Source organism: Chiloscyllium plagiosum, unplaced genomic scaffold (genome assembly GCF_037043375.1).
Source record: "Chiloscyllium plagiosum isolate Xiang-an unplaced genomic scaffold, Cpla_swu_hap1 HiC_scaffold_50, whole genome shotgun sequence".
Lineage (NCBI taxonomy): Eukaryota > Metazoa > Chordata > Chondrichthyes > Orectolobiformes > Hemiscylliidae > Chiloscyllium > Chiloscyllium plagiosum.
In genome coordinates this window covers 46,578,286-46,598,590 of record NW_028270188.1, presented here as the reverse complement: position 1 = coordinate 46,598,590, position 20,305 = coordinate 46,578,286, and the positions used below count along the sequence as shown (strand labels likewise).

Here is a 20,305-nt window from a genome sequence, read left to right as displayed (position 1 = left end):
AATAACTCCAGCAAACGGAATCTCACTCCCACATTGTCCACATCTAGAATAACTCCAGCAAAGGGAATCTCACTCCCAAATTGTCCACATCTAGAATAACTCCAGCAAAGGGAATCTCACTCCCACATTGTCCACATGGAGAATAACTCCAGCAAAGGGAATCTCACTCTTACATTGTCCACATCTAGAATAACTCCAGCAAAGGGAATCTCACTCCCACATTGTCCACATCTAGAATAACTCCAGCAAAGAGAATCACACTCCCACATTGTCCACATCTAGAATAACTCCGGCAAAGGGAATCTCACTCCCACATTGTCCACATCTAGAATAACTCCAGCAAAGGGAATCTCACTCCCACATTGTCCACATGGAGAATAACTCCAGCAAAGGGAATCTCACTCTTACATTGTCCACATCTAGAATAACTCCAGCAAAGGGAATCTCACTCCCACATTGTCCACATCTAGAATAACTCCAGCAAAGAGAATCACACTCCCACATTGTCCACATCGAGAATAACTCCTGCAAAGAGAATCACACTCCCACATTGTCCACATCTAGAATAACTCCAGCAAAGAGAATCACACTCCCACATTGTCCACATCTAGAATAACTCCGGCAAAGGGAATCTCACTCCCAAATTGTCCACATCTAGAATAACTCCAGCAAAGGGAATCTCACTCCCACATTGTCCACATCTAGAATAACTCCAGCAAAGGGAATCTCACTCCCACATTGTCCACATGGAGAATACTCCAGCAAAGGGAATCTCACTCTCACATTGTCCACATCTAGAATAACTCCAGCAAAGAGAATCACACTCCTACATTGTCCACATTTAAGATAACTCCAGCAAAGGGAATCTCACTCCGACATTGTCCACATGGAGAATAACTCCAGCAAAGGGAATCTCACTCCCACATTGTCCACATATAGAATAACTCCAGCAAAGGGAATCTCACTCCCACATTGTCCACATGGAGAATAACTCCAGCAAAGGGAATCTCACTCTTACATTGTCCACATCTAGAATAACTCCAGCAAAGAGAATCTCACTCCCACACTGTCCACATCTAGAATAACTCCAGCAAACGGAATCTCACTCCCACATTGTCCACATCTAGAATAGCTCCAGCAAAGGGAATCTCACTCCCACATTGTCCACATCTAGAATAACTCCAGCAAAGGGAATCTCACTCCCACATTGTCCACATGGAGAATAACTCCAGCAAAGGGAATCTCACTCTTACATTGTCCACATCTAGAATAACTCCAGCAAAGAGAATCTCACTCCCACATTGTCCACATCAAGAATAACTCCAGCAAAGAGAATCACACTCCCACATTGTCCACATCTAGAATAACTCCAGCAAAGGGAATCTCACTCTCACATTGTCCACATCTAGAATAACTCCGATAAAGGGAATCTCACTCCAACATTGTCCACATCTAGGCCCACGCCGGCAAAGGGAATCTCACTCCCACATTGTCCACATCTAGAATAACTCCAGCAACAGGAATCTCACTCCCACATTGTCCACATCTAGAATAACTCCAGCAAAGAGAATCACACTCCCACATTGTCCACATCTAGAATAACTCCAGCAAAGAGAATCACACTCCCACATTGTCCACATCTAGAATAACTCCGGCAAAGGGAATCTCACTCCCAAATTGTCCACATCTAGAATAACTCCAGCAAAGGGAATCTCACTCCCACATTGTCCACATCTAGAATAACTCCAGCAAACGGAATCTCACTCCCACATTGTCCACATCTAGAATAACTCCAGCAAAGGGAATCTCACTCCCACATTGTCCATATCGAGAATAACTCCAGCAAAGAGAATCACACTCCCACATTGTCCACATTTAAGATAACTCCAGCAAAGGGAATCTCACTCCGACATTGTCCACATGTAGAATAACTCCAGCAAAGGGAATCTCACTCCCACATTGTCCACATGGAGAATAACTCCAGCAAAGGGAATCTCACTCCCACATTGTCCACATCTAGAATAACTCCAGCAAACGGAATCTCACTCCCACATTGTCCACATGGAGAATAACTCCAGCAAACGGAATCTCACTCCCACATTGTCCACATCTAGAATAACTCCAGCAAAGGGAATCTCACTCCCACATTGTCCACATCTAGAATAACTCCAGCAAACGGAATCTCACTCCCACATTGTCCACATCGACAATAACTCCAGCAAAGGGAATCTCACTCCCACATTGTCCACATCTAGAATAACTCCAGCAAAGAGAATCACACTCCCACATTGTCAACATCTAGAATAACTCCAGCAAAGAGAATCACACTCCCACATTGTACACATCTAGAATAACTCCAGCAAAGAGAATCACACTCCCACATTGCCCACATCTAGAATAACTCCGGCAAAGGGAATCGCTCTCCCACATTGTCCACATCTAGAATAACTCCAGCAAACGGAATCTCACTCCCACACTGTCCACATCGAGAATAACTCCAGCAAACGGAATCTCGCTCCCACATTGTCCACATCTAGAATAACTCCAGCAAACGGAATCTCACTCCCACATTGTCCACATCTAGAATAACTCCAGCAAACGGAATCTCACTCCCACATTGACAAATCTAGAATAACTCCAGTAAAGAGAATCACACTCCCACATTGTCCACATCTAGAATAACTCCAGCAAAGGGAATCTCACTCCCACATTGTCCACATCGACAATAACTCCAGCAAACGGAATCTCACTCCCACATTGTCCACATCTAGAATAACTCCAGCAAAGAGAATTACACTCCCACATTGTCCACATCTAGAATAACTCCAGCAAAGAGAATCACACTCCTACATTGTCCACATGGAGAATAACTCCAGCCAAGTTAATCTCACTCCCACATTGTCCACATCTAGAATAACTCCAGCAAAGAGACTCACACTCCCACATTGTCCACATCTAGAACAACTCCAGCAAAGGGAATCTCACTCCCACATTGTCCACATCGAGAATACCTCCAGCAAACGGAATCTCACTCCGACATTGTCCACATGGAGAATAACTCCAGCAAAGGGAATCTCACTCTCACATTGTCCACATCTAGAATAACTCCAGCAAAGGGAATCTCACTCCTACATTGTCCACATCTAGAATAACTCCAGCAAAGGGAATCTCACTCCCACATTGTCCACATCTAGAATAACTCCAGCAAAGGGAATCTCACTCCGACATTGTCCACATGGAGAATAACTCCAGCAAAGGGAATCTCACTCCCACATTGTCCTCATCTAGAATAACTCCAGCAAAGAGAATCACACTCCCACATTGTCCACATGGAGAATAACTCCAGCAAACGGAATCTCAGTCCCACATTGTCCGCATGGAGAATAACCCCAGCAAAGGGAATCTCACTCCCACATTGTCTGCCCACATCTGGAACAGCTTCAGAGATGGCATTCTCAGTTGCAGTCATTGCTCACATATATGACACATGGAAGTTATATAAGAGTCACTGTCTCCTCACCTGAGCACAACCAGTGAGATTGAGGGAAAACACATGTGGACTCACAGCAATGAAATCTCCATAAAATTCCTGAAACAGAATCACAGCAAAGTGAATGACAGAGAGAAAGCAGACTTCACTTTGTTTAAATTATCTGCATCAGATAAGGACTGTAATGTAGATGGTGGAGGTCACCAGGTTGTGGTGGGGGGAGTCACAGTACTCAACACTAACAGTGCTCCACTCGGAGAAATGCAGCCCTCGCCTGCTGAGTGTTTCAAACACCTTGTTTTCTCCCACAAATCCACAGAACTGTGCCACCCAATGACTGGAATGGAGAAAACCCTGGTCCAGCATGAGCAAGAGCGATATAGCAAACCCAGACACAGGTATTTTAACGGAGCAGGGACCCAATTACAGAAAGCTGCAAAGTGACCCCACATGCCAAGTTCACCGAAATAATGAACGGGAAAATTGTCCAATTCCGGGTGGGGTGGGGATCCTTTAACCCATCGCTCTGGAGAACGAACTAACAGCCGCTCACCTGAACTTCAGAAACAACTTCTTGCTCATCTGCCTCTGCCAGGCTCTTGATGTCACTCTTACTAATCACGTTGCTGAAATCTGCAGAGAGTTAGAGATACAGGAAGGTAAACTCGGAGCCAGCTACTGAGATTCAGGAGACAGGAGCTGCAGCATGAAGCCTTCGCTGTGATCCCATACAGACCAATCTCTCACTCAGCAGCAAGGGGCCTGGGATCCACTCCCTGATCTGTGCCCAGGGTACTCAGACCAACTGTAACCTCCAGCTCACATCAGCAGTCCTGCACATTGAACTTATTTCTATGCTGCTGTGTGTGGCCAAGCCACTCAAATCCCTTTATACATTGAGCTACCGGGATAGCAGCTCCAATCTCAGAAGTGAAATCAGCAGTGTGACAGTCAAGTACTCACAAACAAAATACAGGCCATACTTGGGTCTGCGCAGTTCCTGGATCAGAAATTCAACGTTCGCCTAGAACACAGAAATGGACAATTACAGGAGGAAATCGGACAGTTTGAACTCCACTGTCACCCTGCTGCCATTTACTTCAGTGCAGCCCCAAAATCCATCCTGCACTAGTTTGCACTCTGTGGTGAAACGGTTAAAAATTATGTCCCAATACATGTGTGAATCTAACCGGAATGGAGGTGTTGCTTAGTCCCGTGTGAATCTTATTACACACCTCCCCGTGTGAATCTTCTTATCTGTATGTAACCAGAATGGAATGTGTTTTTTAGCCTTGCTCTGCTGTTCACATGAATGTTTATATCTGGAAAAGAGTATATCAGCTGGAAAAGTCTCCAGTTCGGTGAGTCTGCTCCGGGGTTACGTTTAACCGCCGAGCGTGGGTTGTTGGCAACCGCTCTACGAGAACTGACGGCTCCCAGTTCCGGTAACATGTAGAGTGAGTATAAGCCAGACCCGTTGTAAGTATGAGACCTGGTTGTGGCGACGCTGCGGGGAATAAAATGCTCATATTCTAGCAGACTCGCCTCTTGGTCGTTTGTTCTGTGTCAGACTACTCTCCTACGAACCTGACCTTGAGAATTTTTTTAAAACACACTCTGACACAACCAAGCGACTCTATCGCCAAGTCTATCACATCCCCCGCTCGATCATTTCACCCCAACAGTGAAGGCATATGCTGAAGCCACAACAAACCTCTGCTTCTCCAGCATTTCCCATCTGAGCTGAACGTTAGGTGTGCACACTGGCCTACAAAGGGCCAAGGCAGATGGGCAGGCAGTAAGTGGGTGGCACTTACCTTGGTAGGCCGCAAAAAGCAGATGGCTTTTAGGTGTTTCATGGTCTCACGGTTGGTGGACTCGATGCGCTCAAAAAGATAAACTTCCCTCTGTAGGATCTCAGACTGTGTGTATACCATGCTAATGATGCTGGTCTGTGAAAGCAAGGGCATATTTCAGACGGACCACCCAACGGCACAGGGAAAGTCAACATGCTGTCAGCACAAAGTTAGACACAAAGAAACACTCGCCACTCTATCAAACTAAAGTTCACTTTACACTGTCCCCATCAAACACTCCGAGGACAGAGAGTAATGGTCACTCTCCCCTGGTACAGTGTGGGGTTAGATGGACAGTGAGTGATGGTCACTCTCCCCAGGTACAGTGTGGGGTTAGATGCACAGTGAGTGATGGTCACTCTCCCCTGGTACATTATGAGGTTAGATGGACAGTGAGTGATGGTCACTCTCCCCTGGTACAGTATGGGGTTAGATGCACAGTGAGTGATGGTCACTCTCACCTGGTACATTACGGACTTAGATGGACAGTGAGTGATGGTCACTCTCCCCTGGTACAGTGTGGGGTTAAATGGAAAGTCAGTGATGATCACTCTCCCCGGTACAGTGTGGGTTTAGATGGACAGTGAGTAATGGTCACTCTCCCCTGGTACAGTGTGGGGTTAGATGGACAGTGAGTGATGGTCACTCTCCGCTGGTACAGTATGGGGTTAGATGGACATTGAGTAATGGTCACTCTCCCCTGGTACAGTGTGGGGTTAGATGGACAGTGAGTGATGGTCACTCTCCCCTGGTACAGTGTGGGGTAAGATGGGCAGTGAGTGACGGTCACTCACCCCTGGTACTGTATGGTGTTAGATGGACAGTGAGTGATGGTCACTCTCCCCTGGTACATTATGGGGTTAGATGGACATTGAGTGATGGTCACTCTCCCCTGGTACATTATGGGGTTAGATGGACAGTGAGTGATGGTCACTCTCCCCTGGTACAGTGTGGGGTTAGATGGACAGTGAGTGATGGTCACTCTCCCCTGGTACGGTATGGCGTTAGATGGACAGTGAGTGATGGTCACTCTCCCCTGGCACAGTGTTGGGTTAGATGGACAGTGAGTGATGGTCACTCTCCACAGGAACAGTGTGGGGTTAGATGGACAGTGAGTGATGGTCACTCTCCTCTGGTACAGTGTGGGGTTAGATGGACAGTGAGTGATGGTCACTCTCCCCTGGCACAGTGTTGGGTTAGATGGACAGTGAGTGATGGTCACTCTCCACAGGAACAGTGTGGGGTTAGATGGACAGTGAGTGATGGTCAATCTCCCCTGGTACAGTGTGGGGTTAGATGGACAGTGAGTGATGGTCACTCTCCCCTGGTACAGTGTGGGGTTAGATGGACAGTGAGTGATGGTCACTCTCCCCTGGTACAGTGTGGGGTTAGATGGACAGTGAGTGATGGTCACTCTCCCCTGGTACAGTGTGGGGTTAGATGGACAGTGAGTGATGGTCACTCTCCCCTGGTACAGTCTGGGGTTAGATGGACAGTGAGTGATGGTCACTGTCCCCTGGTACAGTGTGGGGCTAGATGGACAGTGAGTGATGGTCACTCTCCCCTGGTACAGTCTGGGGTTAGATGGACAGTGAGAGATGGTCACTCTCCCCTGGTACAGTCTGGGGTTAGATGGACAGTGAGTGATGGTCACTCTCCCTTGGTGCTGTATGGTCTTAGATGGACAGTGAGTGATGGTCACTCTCCCCTGGTACAGTCTGGGGTTAGATGGACAGTGAGAGATGGTCACTCTCCCCTAGTACAGTCTGGGGTTAGATGGACAGTGAGTGATGGTCACTCTCCCTTGGTACTGTATGGTGTTAGATGGACAGTGAGTGATGGTCACTCTCCCCTGGTACAGTCTGGGGTTAGATGGACAGTGAGTAATGGTCACTCTCCCCTGGTACAGTGTGGGGTTAGATGGACAGTGAGTGATGGTCACCTTCCGCTGGTACAGTATGGGGTTAGATGGACAGTGAGTGATGGTCACTCTCCGCTGGTACAGTGTGGGGTTAGATGGACAGTGAGTGATGATCGCTCTCCCTTGGTACCGTATGGTGTTAGATGGACAGTGAGTGATGGTCACTCTCCCCTGGTACAGTGTGGGGTAAGATGGGCAGTGAGTGACAGTCACTCACCCCTGGTACCGTATGGTGTTAGATGGACAGTGAGTGATGATCGGTCTCCCCTGGTACAGTGTGGGGTTAGATGGACAGTGAGTGATGGTCACTCCCCCCTGGTACAGTGTGGGGTTAGATGGACAGTGAGTGATGGTCACTCCCCCCTGGTACAGTGTGGGGTTAGATGGACAGTGAGTGATGGTCACTCCCCCCTGGTACAGTGTGGGGTTAGATGGACAGTGAGTGATGATCACTCTCCCCTGGTACAGTCTGGGGTTAGATGGACAGTGAGTGACGGTCACTCTCCCCTGGTACAGTGTGGGTTTAGATGGACAGTGAGTGGTGGTCACTCTTCCCTGGTACAGTAAGGGGTTAGATGGACAGTGAGTGACGGTCACTCTCCCCAGGTACAGTGTGGGGTTAGATGGACAGTGAGTGATGGTCACTCTCCCCTGGTACAGTGTGGGGTTAGATGGACAGTGAGTGATGGTCACTCTCCCCTGGTACAGTCTGGGGTTAGATGGACAGTGAGTGATGGTCACTCTCCCCTGGTACAGTATGGGGTTAGATGGACAGTGAGTGATGGTCACTCTCCCCTGGTACAGTGTGGGGTTAGATGGACAGTGAGTGATGGTCACTCTCCCCTGGTACAGTCTGGGGTTAGATGGACAGTGAGAGATGGTCACTCTCCCCTGGTACAGTCTGGGGTTAGATGGACAGTGAGTGATGGTCACTCTCCCTTGGTGCTGTATGGTCTTAGATGGACAGTGAGTGATGGTCACTCTCCCCTGGTACAGTCTGGGGTTAGATGGACAGTGAGAGATGGTCACTCTCCCCTAGTACAGTCTGGGGTTAGATGGACAGTGAGTGATGGTCACTCTCCCTTGGTACTGTATGGTGTTAGATGGACAGTGAGTGATGGTCACTCTCCCCTGGTACAGTCTGGGGTTAGATGGACAGTGAGTAATGGTCACTCTCCCCTGGTACAGTGTGGGGTTAGATGGACAGTGAGTGATGGTCACTCTCCCCTGGTACAGTGTGGGGTTAGATGGACAGTGAGTGATGGTCACTCTCCCTTGGTACTGTATGGTGTTAGATGGACAGTGAGTGATGGTCACTCTCCCCTGGTACAGTCTGGGGTTAGATGGATAGTGAGTAATGGTCACTCTCCCCTGGTACAGTGTGGGGTTAGATGGACAGTGAGTGATGGTCACCTTCCGCTGGTACAGAATGGGGTTAGATGGACATTGAGTAATGGTCACTCTCCCCTGGTACAGTGTGGGGTTAGATGGACAGTGAGTGATGGTCACTCTCCGCTGGTACAGTGTGGGGTTAGATGGACAGTGAGTGATGATCGCTCTCCCCTGGCACAGTGTTGGGTTAGATGGACGGTGAGTGATGGTCACTCTCCACAGGAACAGTGTGGGGTTAGATGGACAGTGAGTGATGGTCACTCTCCCTTGGTACCGTATGGTGTTAGATGGACAGTGAGTGATGGTCACTCTCCCCTGGTACAGTGTGGGGTAAGATGGGCAGTGAGTGACGGTCACTCACCCCTGGTACCGTATGGTGTTAGATGGACAGTGAGTGATGATCGGTCTCCCCTGGTACAGTGTGGGGTTAGATGGACAGTGAGTGATGGTCACTCCCCCCTGGTACAGTGTGGGGTTAGATGGACAGTGAGTGATGGTCACTCCCCCCTGGTACAGTGTGGGGTTAGATGGACAGTGAGTGATGGTCACTCCCCCCTGGTACAGTGTGGTGTTAGATGGACAGTGAGTGATGATCACTCTCCCCTGGTACAGTCTGGGGTTAGATGGACAGTGAGTGACGGTCACTCTCCCCTGGTACAGTGTGGGTTTAGATGGACAGTGAGTGGTGGTCACTCTTCCCTGGTACAGTATGGGGTTAGATGGACAGTGAGTGACGGTCACTCTCCCCAGGTACAGTGTGGGGTTAGATGGACAGTGAGTGATGGTCACTCTCCCCTGGTACAGTGTGGGGTTAGATGGACAGTGAGTGATGGTCACTCTCCCCTGGTACAGTCTGGGGTTAGATGGACAGTGAGTGATGGTCACTCTCCCCTGGTACAGTATGGGGTTAGATGGACAGTGAGTGATGGTCACTCTCCCCTGGTACAGTGTGGGGTTAGATGGACAGTGAGTGATGGTCACTCTCCCCTGGTACAGTCTGGGGTTAGATGGACAGTGAGAGATGGTCACTCTCCCCTGGTACAGTCTGGGGTTAGATGGACAGTGAGTGATGGTCACTCTCCCTTGGTGCTGTATGGTCTTAGATGGACAGTGAGTGATGGTCACTCTCCCCTGGTACAGTCTGGGGTTAGATGGACAGTGAGAGATGGTCACTCTCCCCTAGTACAGTCTGGGGTTAGATGGACAGTGAGTGATGGTCACTCTCCCTTGGTACTGTATGGTGTTAGATGGACAGTGAGTGATGGTCACTCTCCCCTGGTACAGTCTGGGGTTAGATGGACAGTGAGTAATGGTCACTCTCCCCTGGTACAGTGTGGGGTTAGATGGACAGTGAGTGATGGTCACTCTCCCCTGGTACAGTGTGGGGTTAGATGGACAGTGAGTGATGGTCACTCTCCCTTGGTACTGTATGGTGTTAGATGGACAGTGAGTGATGGTCACTCTCCCCTGGTACAGTCTGGGGTGAGATGGACAGTGAGTAATGGTCACTCTCCCCTGGTACAGTGTGGGGTTAGATGGACAGTGAGTGATGGTCACCTTCCGCTGGTACAGTATGGGGTTAGATGGACATTGAGTAATGGTCACTCTCCCCTGGTACAGTGTGGGGTTAGATGGACAGTGAGTGATGGTCACTCTCCGCTGGTACAGTGTGGGGTTAGATGGACAGTGAGTGATGATCGCTCTCCCCTGGCACAGTGTTGGGTTAGATGGACGGTGAGTGATGGTCACTCTCCACAGGAACAGTGTGGGGTTAGATGGACAGTGAGTGATGGTCACTCTCCCTTGGTACCGTATGGTGTTAGATGGACAGTGAGTGATGGTCACTCTCCCCTGGTACAGTGTGGGGTAAGATGGGCAGTGAGTGACGGTCACTCACCCCTGGTACAGTGTGGGGTTAGATGGACAGTGAGTGATGGTCACTCCCCCCTGGTACAGTGTGGGGTTAGATGGACAGTGAGTGATGGTCACTCCCCCCTGGTACAGTGTGGGGTTAGATGGACAGTGAGTGATGATCACTCTCCCCTGGTACAGTCTGGGGTTAGATGGACAGTGAGTGACGGTCACTCTCCCCTGGTACAGTGTGGGTTTAGATGGACAGTGAGTGGTGGTCACTCTTCCCTGGTACAGTATGGGGTTAGATGGACAGTGAGTGACGGTCACTCTCCCCAGGTACAGTGTGGGGTTAGATGGACAGTGAGTGATGGTCACTCTCCCCTGGTACAGTGTGGGGTTAGATGGACAGTGAGTGATGGTCACTCTCCCCTGGTACAGTGTGGGGTTAGATGGACAGTGAGTGATGGTCACTCTCCCCTGGTACAGTCTGGGGTTAGATGGACAGTGAGTGATGGTCACTGTCCCCTGGTACAGTGTGGGGCTAGATGGACAGTGAGTGATGGTCACTCTCCCCTGGTACAGTCTGGGGTTAGATGGACAGTGAGAGATGGTCACTCTCCCCTGGTACAGTCTGGGGTTAGATGGACAGTGAGTGATGGTCACTCTCCCTTGGTGCTGTATGGTCTTAGATGGACAGTGAGTGATGGTCACTCTCCCCTGGTACAGTCTGGGGTTAGATGGACAGTGAGAGATGGTCACTCTCCCCTAGTACAGTCTGGGGTTAGATGGACAGTGAGTGATGGTCACTCTCCCTTGGTACTGTATGGTGTTAGATGGACAGTGAGTGATGGTCACTCTCCCCTGGTACAGTCTGGGGTTAGATGGACAGTGAGTAATGGTCACTCTCCCCTGGTACAGTGTGGGGTTAGATGGACAGTGAGTGATGGTCACCTTCCGCTGGTACAGTATGGGGTTAGATGGACATTGAGTAATGGTCACTCTCCCCTGGTACAGTGTGGGGTTAGATGGACAGTGAGTGATGGTCACTCTCCGCTGGTACAGTGTGGGGTTAGATGGACAGTGAGTGATGATCGCTCTCCCCTGGCACAGTGTTGGGTTAGATGGACGGTGAGTGATGGTCACTCTCCACAGGAACAGTGTGGGGTTAGATGGACAGTGAGTGATGGTCACTCTCCCTTGGTACCGTATGGTGTTAGATGGACAGTGAGTGATGGTCACTCTCCCCTGGTACAGTGTGGGGTAAGATGGGCAGTGAGTGACGGTCACTCACCCCTGGTACCGTATGGTGTTAGATGGACAGTGAGTGATGATCGGTCTCCCCTGGTACAGTGTGGGGTTAGATGGACAGTGAGTGATGGTCACTCCCCCCTGGTACAGTGTGGGGTTAGATGGACAGTGAGTGATGGTCACTCCCCCCTGGTACAGTGTGGGGTTAGATGGACAGTGAGTGATGGTCACTCCCCCCTGGTACAGTGTGGGGTTAGATGGACAGTGAGTGATGATCACTCTCCCCTGGTACAGTCTGGGGTTAGATGGACAGTGAGTGACGGTCACTCTCCCCTGGTACAGTGTGGGTTTAGATGGACAGTGAGTGGTGGTCACTCTTCCCTGGTACAGTATGGGGTTAGATGGACAGTGAGTGACGGTCACTCTCCCCAGGTACAGTGTGGGGTTAGATGGACAGTGAGTGATGGTCACTCTCCCCTGGTACAGTGTGGGGTTAGATGGACAGTGAGTGATGGTCACTCTCCCCTGGTACAGTCTGGGGTTAGATGGACAGTGAGTGATGGTCACTCTCCCCTGGTACAGTATGGGGTTAGATGGACAGTGAGTGATGGTCACTCTCCCCTGGTACAGTGTGGGGTTAGATGGACAGTGAGTGATGGTCACTCCCCCTGGTACAGTGTGGGGTTAGATGGACAGTGAGTGATGGTCACTCTCCCCAGGTACAGTGTGGGGTTAGATGGACAGTGAATGGTGGTCACTCTCCCCTGGTACAGTGTGGGGTTAGATGGACAGTGAGTGATGGTCACTCTCCCCTGGTACAGTGTGGTGTTAGATGGACAGTGAGTGATGGTCACTCTCCCCTGGTACAGTGTGGGGTTAGATGGACAGTGAGTGATGGTCACTCTCCCCTGGTACAGTATGGGGTTAGATGGACAGTGAGTGATGATCGCTCTCCCCTGGTACAGTGTGGGGTTAGATGGACAGTGAGTGATGGTCACTCTCCCCTGGTACAGTCTGGGGTTAGATGGACAGTGAGTGATGGTCACTCTCCCCTGGTACAGTGTGGGGTTAGATGGACAGTGAGTGGTGGTCACTCTTCCCTGGTACAGTATGGGGTTAGATGGACAGTGAGTGACGGTCACTCTCCCCAGGTACAGTGTGGGGTTAGATGGACAGTGAGTGATGGTCACTCTCCCCTGGTACAGTGTGGGGTTAGATGGACAGTGAGTGATGGTCACTCTCCCCTGGTACAGTGTGGGGTTAGATGGACAGTGAGTGATGGTCACTCTCCCCTGGTACAGTCTGGGGTTAGATGGACAGTGAGTGATGGTCACTCTCCCCTGGTACAGTCTGGGGTTAGATGGACAGTGAGTGATGGTCACTCTCCCCTGGTACAGTATGGGGTTAGATGGACAGTGAGTGATGGTCACTCTCCCCTGGTACAGTGTGGGGTTAGATGGACAGTGAGTGATGGTCACTCTCCCCTGGTACAGTGTGGGGTTAGATGGTCTGTGAGTGATGGTCACTCTCCGCTGGTACAGTGTGGGGTTAGATGGACAGTGAGTGACGGTCACTCTCCCCTGGTACAGTGTGGGGTTAGATGGACAGTGAGTGATGGTCACTCTCCCCTGGTACAGTGTGGGGTTAGATGGTCTGTGAGTGATGGTCACTCTCCGCTGGTACAGTGTGGGGTTAGATGGACAGTGAGTGACGGTCACTCTCCCCTGGTACAGTGAGGGGTTAGATGGACAGTGAGCGATGGTCACTCTCCCCTGGTACAGTGTGGGGTTAGATGGACAGTGAGTGATGGTCACTCTCCCCTGGTACAGTCTGGGGTTAGATGGACAGTGAGTGATGGTCACTCTCCCCTGGTACAGTGTGGGGTTAGATGGACAGTGAGTGATGGTCACTCTCCCCTATTACAGTGTGGGGTTAGATGGACAGTGAGTGATGGTCACTCTCCCCTGGTACAGTGTGGGGTTAGATGGACAGTGAGTGATGGTCACTCTCCCCTGGTACAGTGTGGGGTTAGATGGACAGTGAGTGATGGTCACTCTCCCCTGGTATAGTGTGGGGTTAGATGGACAGTGAGTGATGGTCACTCTCCCCTGGTACAGTATGGGGTTAGATGGACAGTGAGTGATGGTCACTCTCCCCTGGTACAGTGTGGGGTTAGATGGACAGTGAGTGGTGGTCACTCTTCCCTGGTACAGTATGGGGTTAGATGGACAGTGAGTGATGGTCACTCTCCCTGGGACGGTGTGGGGTTAGATGGACAGTGAGTGATGGTCACTCTCCCTGGTACAGTATGGGGTTAGATGGACAGTGAGTGATGGTCACTCTCCCTGGGACGGTGTGGGGTTAGATGGACAGTGAGTGATGGTCACTCTCCCCTGGTACAGTGTGGGGTTAGATGGACAGTGAGTGATGGTCACTCTCCCCAGGTACAGTGTGGTGTTAGATGGACAGTGAGGGGTGGTCACTCTCCCCTGGTACAGTGTGGGGTTAGATGGACAGTGAGTGATGGTCACTCTCCCTTGGTACTGTATGGTGTTAGATGGACAGTGAGTGATGGTCACTCTCCCCAGGTACAGTGTGGTGTTAGATGGACAGTGAGGGGTGGTCACTCTCCCCAGGTACAGTCTGGGGTTAGATGGACAGTGAGTGATGGTCACTCTCCCCAGGTACAGTGTGGGGTTAGATGGACAGTGAGTGATGGTCACTCTCCCCAGGTACAGTGTGGTGTTAGATGGACAGTGAAAGGGTGGTCACTCCCCCTGGTACAGTCTGGGGTTAGATGGACAGTGAGTGATGGTCACTCCCCCCTGGTACAGTCTGGGGTTAGATGGACAGTGAGTGATGGTCACTCTCCCCTGGAACAGTGTGGGGTTAGATGGACAGTGAGTGATGGTCACTCTCCCCTGGTACAGTGTGGGGTTAGATGGACAGTGAGGGGTGGTCACTCCCCCTGGTACAGTCTGGGGTTAGATGGACAGTGAGTGATGGTCACTCTCCCCTGGTACAGTGTGGGGTTAGATGGACAGTGAGTGATGGTCACTCTCCCCAGGTACAGTGTGGTGTTAGATGGACAGTGAGGGGTGGTCACTCTCCCTGGTACAGTCTGGGGTTAGATGGACAGTGAGTGATGGTCACTCCCCCCTGGTACAGTCTGGGGTTAGATGGACAGTGAGTGATGGTCACTCTCCCCTGGTACAGTCTGGGGTTAGATGGACAGTGAGTGATGGTCACTCTCCCCTGGTACAGTCTGGGGTTAGATGGACAGTGAGTGATGGTCACTCCCCCCTGGTACAGTGTGGGGTTAGATGGACAGTGAGTGATGGTCACTCTCCCCTGGTACAGTGTGGTGTTAGATGGACAGTGAGTGATGGTCACTCTCCCCTGGTACAGTATGGGGTTAGATGGACAGTGAGTGATGGTCACTCTCCCCTGGTACAGTGTGGTGTTCGATGGACAGTGAGTGATGGTCACTCCCCCCTGGTACAGTGTGGGGTTAGATGGACAGTGAGTGATGGTCACTCCCCCCTGGTACAGTGTGGGGTTAGATGGACAGTGAGTGATGGTCACTCTCCCCTGGTACAGTGTGGTGTTAGATGGACAGTGAGTGATGGTCACTCTCCCCTGGTACAGTCTGGGGTTAGATGGACAGTGAGTGATGGTCACTCTCCCCTGGTACAGTGTGGGGTTAGATGGACAGTGAGTGATGGTCACTCTCCCCTGGTACAGTGTGGGGTTAGATGGACAGTGAGTGATGGTCACTCCCCCCTGGTACAGTGTGGGGTTAGATGGACAGTGAGTGATGGTCACTCTCCCCTGGTACAGTGTGGGGTTAGATGGACAGTGAGTGATGGTCACTCTCCCCTGGTACAGTGTGGGGTTAGATGGACAGTGAGTGATGGTCACTCTCCCCTGGTACAGTCTGGGGTTAGATGGACAGTGAGTGATGGTCACTCTCCCCAGGTACAGTGTGGGGTTAGATGGACAGTGAGTGATGGTCACTCTCCCCTGGTACAGTCTGGGGTTAGATGGACAGTGAGTGATGGTCACTCTCCCCTGGTACAGTGTGGGGTTAGATGGACAGTGAGTGATGGTCACTCTCCCCTGGTACAGTCTGGGGTTAGATGGACAGTGAGTGATGGTCACTCTCCCCTGGTACAGTGTGGGGTTAGATGGACAGTGAGTGATGGTCACTCTCCCCTGGTACAGTGTGGGGTTAGATGGACAGTGAGTGATGGTCACTCTCCCCTGGTACAGTGTGGGGTTAGATGGACAGTGAGTGATGGTCACTCTCCCCAGGTACAGTGTGGGGTTAGATGGACAGTGAGTGATGGTCACTCTCCCCTGGTACAGTGTGGGGTTAGATGGACAGTGAGTGATGGTCACTCTCCCCTGGTACAGTGTGGGGTTAGATGGACAGTGAGTGATGGTCACTCTCCCCTGGTACAGTGTGGGGTTAGATGGACAGTGAGTGATGGTCACTCTCCCCTGGTACAGTGTGGGGTTAGATGGACAGTGAGTGATGGTCACTCTCCCCTGGTACAGTCTGGGGTTAGATGGACAGTGAGTGATGGTCACTCTCCCCTGGTACAGTGTGGGGTTAGATGGACAGTGAGTGATGGTCACTCTCCCCTGGTACAGTCTGGGGTTAGATGGACAGTGAGTGATGGTCACTCCCCCCTGGTACAGTGTGGGGTTAGATGGACAGTGAGTGATGGTCACTCTCCCCTGGTACAGTGTGGGGTTAGATGGACAGTGAGTGATGGTCACTCTCCCCTGGTACAGTGTGGGGTTAGATGGACAGTGAGTGATGGTCACTCTCCCCAGGTACAGTGTGGGGTTAGATGGACAGTGAGTGATGGTCACTCTCCCCTGGTACAGTCTGGGGTTAGATGGACAGTGAGTGATGGTCACTCTCCCCTGGTACAGTGTGGGGTTAGATGGACAGTGAGTGATGGTCACTCTCCCCTGGTACAGTCTGGGGTTAGATGGACAGTGAGTGATGGTCACTCTCCCCAGGTACAGTGTGGGGTTAGATGGACAGTGAGTGATGGTCACTCTCCCCTGGTACAGTGTGGGGTTAGATGGACAGTGATGATGGTCACTCTCCCCTGGTACAGTGTGGGGTTAGATGGACAGTGAGTGATGGTCACTCTCCCCTGGTACAGTGTGGGGTTAGATGGACAGTGAGTGATGGTCACTCTCCCCTGGTACAGTGTGGGGTTAGATGGACAGTGAGTGATGGTCACTCTCCCCTGGTACAGTCTGGGGTTAGATGGACAGTGAGTGATGGTCACTCTCCCCTGGTACAGTGTGGGGTTAGATGGACAGTGAGTGATGGTCACTCCCCCCTGGTACAGTGTGGGGTTAGATGGACAGTGAGTGATGGTCACTCTCCCCTGGTACAGTGTGGGGTTAGATGGACAGTGAGTGATGGTCACTCTCCCCTGGTACAGTCTGGGGTTAGATGGACAGTGAGTGATGGTCACTCCCCCCTGGTACAGTGTGGGGTTAGATGGACAGTGAGTGATGGTCACTCTCCCCTGGTACAGTCTGGGGTTAGATGGACAGTGAGTGATGGTCACTCTCCCCTGGTACAGTGTGGGGTTAGATGGACAGTGAGTGATGGTCACTCTCCCCTGGTACAGTATGGGGTTAGATGGACAGTGAGTGATGGTCACTCCCCCCTGGTACAGTGTGGGGCTAGATGGACAGTGAGTGATGGTCACTCCCCCCTGGTACAGTGTGGGGCTAGATGGACAGTGAGTGATGGTCACTCCCCCCTGGTACAGTGTGGGGTTAGATGGACAGTGAGTGATGGTCACTCTCCCCTGGTACAGTGTGGGGTTAGATGGACAGTGAGTGATGGTCACTCTCCCCTGGTACAGTCTGGGGTTAGATGGACAGTGAGTGATGGTCACTCCCCCCTGGTACAGTGTGGGGCTAGATGGACAGTGAGTGATGGTCACTCCCCCCTGGTACAGTGTGGGGTTAGATGGACAGTGAGTGATGGTCACTCTCCCCTGGTACAGTGTGGGGTTAGATGGACAGTGAGTGATGGTCACTCTCCCCTGGTACCGTATGGTGTTAGATGGACAGTGAGTGATGGTCACTCTCCCCTGGTACAGTGTGGGGTTAGATGGACAGTGAGTGATGGTCACTCTCCCCTGGTACAGTCTGGGGTTAGATGGACAGTGAGTGATGGTCACTCTCCCCTGGTACAGTGTGGGGTTAGATGGACAGTGAGTGATGGTCACTCTCCCCTGGTACAGTGTGGGGTTAGATGGACAGTGAGTGATGGTCACTCTCCCCTGGTACAGTCTGGGGTTAGATGGACAGTGAGTGATGGTCACTCCCCCCTGGTACAGTGTGGGGTTAGATGGACAGTGAGTGATGGTCACTCTCCCCTGGTACAGTGTGGTGTTAGATGGACAGTGAGTGATGGTCACTCTCCCCTGGTACAGTATGGTGTTAGATGGACAGTGAGTGATGGTCACTCTCCCCTGGTACAGTGTGGGGTTAGATGGACAGTGAGTGATGGTCACTCTCCCCAGGTACAGTGTGGGGTTAGATGGACAGTGAGTGATGGTCACTCTCCCCTGGTACAGTCTGGGGTTAGATGGACAGTGAGTGATGGTCACTCTCCCCTGGTACAGTGTGGGGTTAGATGGACAGTGAGTGATGGTCACTCTCCCCTGGTACAGTATGGTGTTAGATGGACAGTGAGTGATGGTCACTCCCCCCTGGTACAGTATGGTGTTAGATGGACAGTGAGTGATGGTCACTCTCCCCTGGTACAGTGTGGGGTTAGATGGACAGTGAGTGATGGTCACTCTCCCCAGGTACAGTGTGGGGTTAGATGGACAGTGAGTGATGGTCACTCTCCCCTGGTACAGTGTGGGGTTAGATGGACAGTGAGTGATGGTCACTCTCCCCTGGTACAGTGTGGTGTTAGATGGACAGTGAGTGATGGTCACTCTCCCCTGGTACAGTATGGGGTTAGATGGACAGAGTGGTCTCCCGCGGTTCTCACCGTCTCCTTGTCCATCAGCAGCACCTTCATGCCGGGCCCACTCTCCTCGATCATCTTGGAGACATACTGTTTGACCGCCAGGACCACGTTCATGGCTGCGGCCTCCTCCCCAGCTTCGAGCTGACTGCAGGCACCTGCCGCGGTGGCTGCTGGGAACTGTAGTCCCCAACCCCGCCCATAGCTGCGGCCCTCTGTCCCCGCGAACTACAACTCCCGGCGTGCCCCGCCGCCAGACGCCGACTTCTCTTTGGTTTGTCAACATTGGGTTTATTGGTTGACGTTGCTCACTCCTCCCTCATGCACCCAGTCGGCTGAATACTTAACACTGATCTGGCTTCCCTCACAGCCAGCTCTCAGAGTGAACAGAGCACCTGACCCACCTGTTTATTTTTTTCCCCTGCTCCCATCCCATGTTGTGTGTGTTGATGTGAGACACAGTGAAAGACACTCGGTGTACAAATTAGATTAGATTACATTACATTACAGTGTGGAAACAGGCCCTTCTGCCCAACAAGTCCACACCGGCCCGCCGAAGCGCAACCCACCCATACCCCTACATTTACCCCTTACCTAACACTACGGGCAATTTTAGCATGGCCAATTCACCTGACCTGCACATCTTTGGATTGTGGGAGGAAACCGGAGCACCCGGAGGAAACCCACGCAGACACGGGGAGAACGTGCAAACTCCACACAGTCAGTCGCCTGAGGCGGGAATTGAACCCGGGTCTCTGGCGCTGTGAGGCAGCAGTGCTAACCACCGTGCCGCCCACACCATTTTTTTTTAATAAACTTTTTTTTATATATTACCCCCACACTACCACCTAACTGCGGTAGTACTTATTTATTCCCCCGCACCCATATTGTGTGTGTAGATGTGAGACACACTGAAAGACACTAGGTGTACAAATCTTTTTTTTTATATACGTTTTTTAGATATTACTCTCACACTACCACCTAACTGCGGTAGTACTTATTTTTCCCAGCAACCATGTTGTGTGTGTAGATGTGAGACACAGTGGAAAACACAAGGTGTACAAATCTTTTATTTTAATATTATTTTCTCTATATTACCCCCACACTACCTCCTAACTGCTTATTTATTCCTCCGCCCCCATGTTGTGTGTGTGTGCGCAGGTGTGAGACACAGTGAAAGACACAAGGTGTACAAATCTTTATTCAATTTCCACCACCCAGGAAGAAAAGGAAACACCCAAGTGGCTAGTGACAAGCAGTGCCCTTCACATCAAAGGGCAATGTTGTGTGATCAAACAGTGAAGGAGGTGTTTTTCATTTTATGCTTAAAAGGATACAATAAAGTGAATGCCCGACTCAAATCAAAACAAGAATGCACACATTTTTGGAGTGTTTGCAGAAGCTTGAAATCTGACCAGGTGGTAGTTTGCATTAAATTTGCTGCATAATAAAAGGCTAATCGGGTGAGCGTCAATACTTGTGTTGCACTGAAACCTCTTCCTAGCCCATCAACCAAACCT

The 20,305-nt window shown here is 51.1% G+C and overlaps 1 protein-coding gene across 1 annotated transcript in view; it reads right to left on the bottom strand.

Moving 5' to 3' along the window:
• Positions 1 to 18,950, bottom strand: part of vps45 (vacuolar protein sorting 45 homolog) — a 123,629-nt gene extending 104,679 nt beyond the window's left edge. Inside the window, exons 1-5 of the mRNA XM_087984958.1 lie at positions 18,810 to 18,950; positions 5,308 to 5,442; positions 4,454 to 4,514; positions 4,044 to 4,123; positions 3,521 to 3,589 (exon numbers count right to left, since the gene is read on the bottom strand). Coding sequence (XP_087841084.1) covers positions 3,521 to 3,589; positions 4,044 to 4,123; positions 4,454 to 4,514; positions 5,308 to 5,442; positions 18,810 to 18,902 — 438 coding nt within the window. The 5' untranslated portion in view covers positions 18,903 to 18,950. The remainder of the gene's footprint in view (positions 1 to 3,520; positions 3,590 to 4,043; positions 4,124 to 4,453; positions 4,515 to 5,307; positions 5,443 to 18,809) is intronic.
• Positions 18,951 to 20,305: the final 1,355 nt, after the last annotated feature.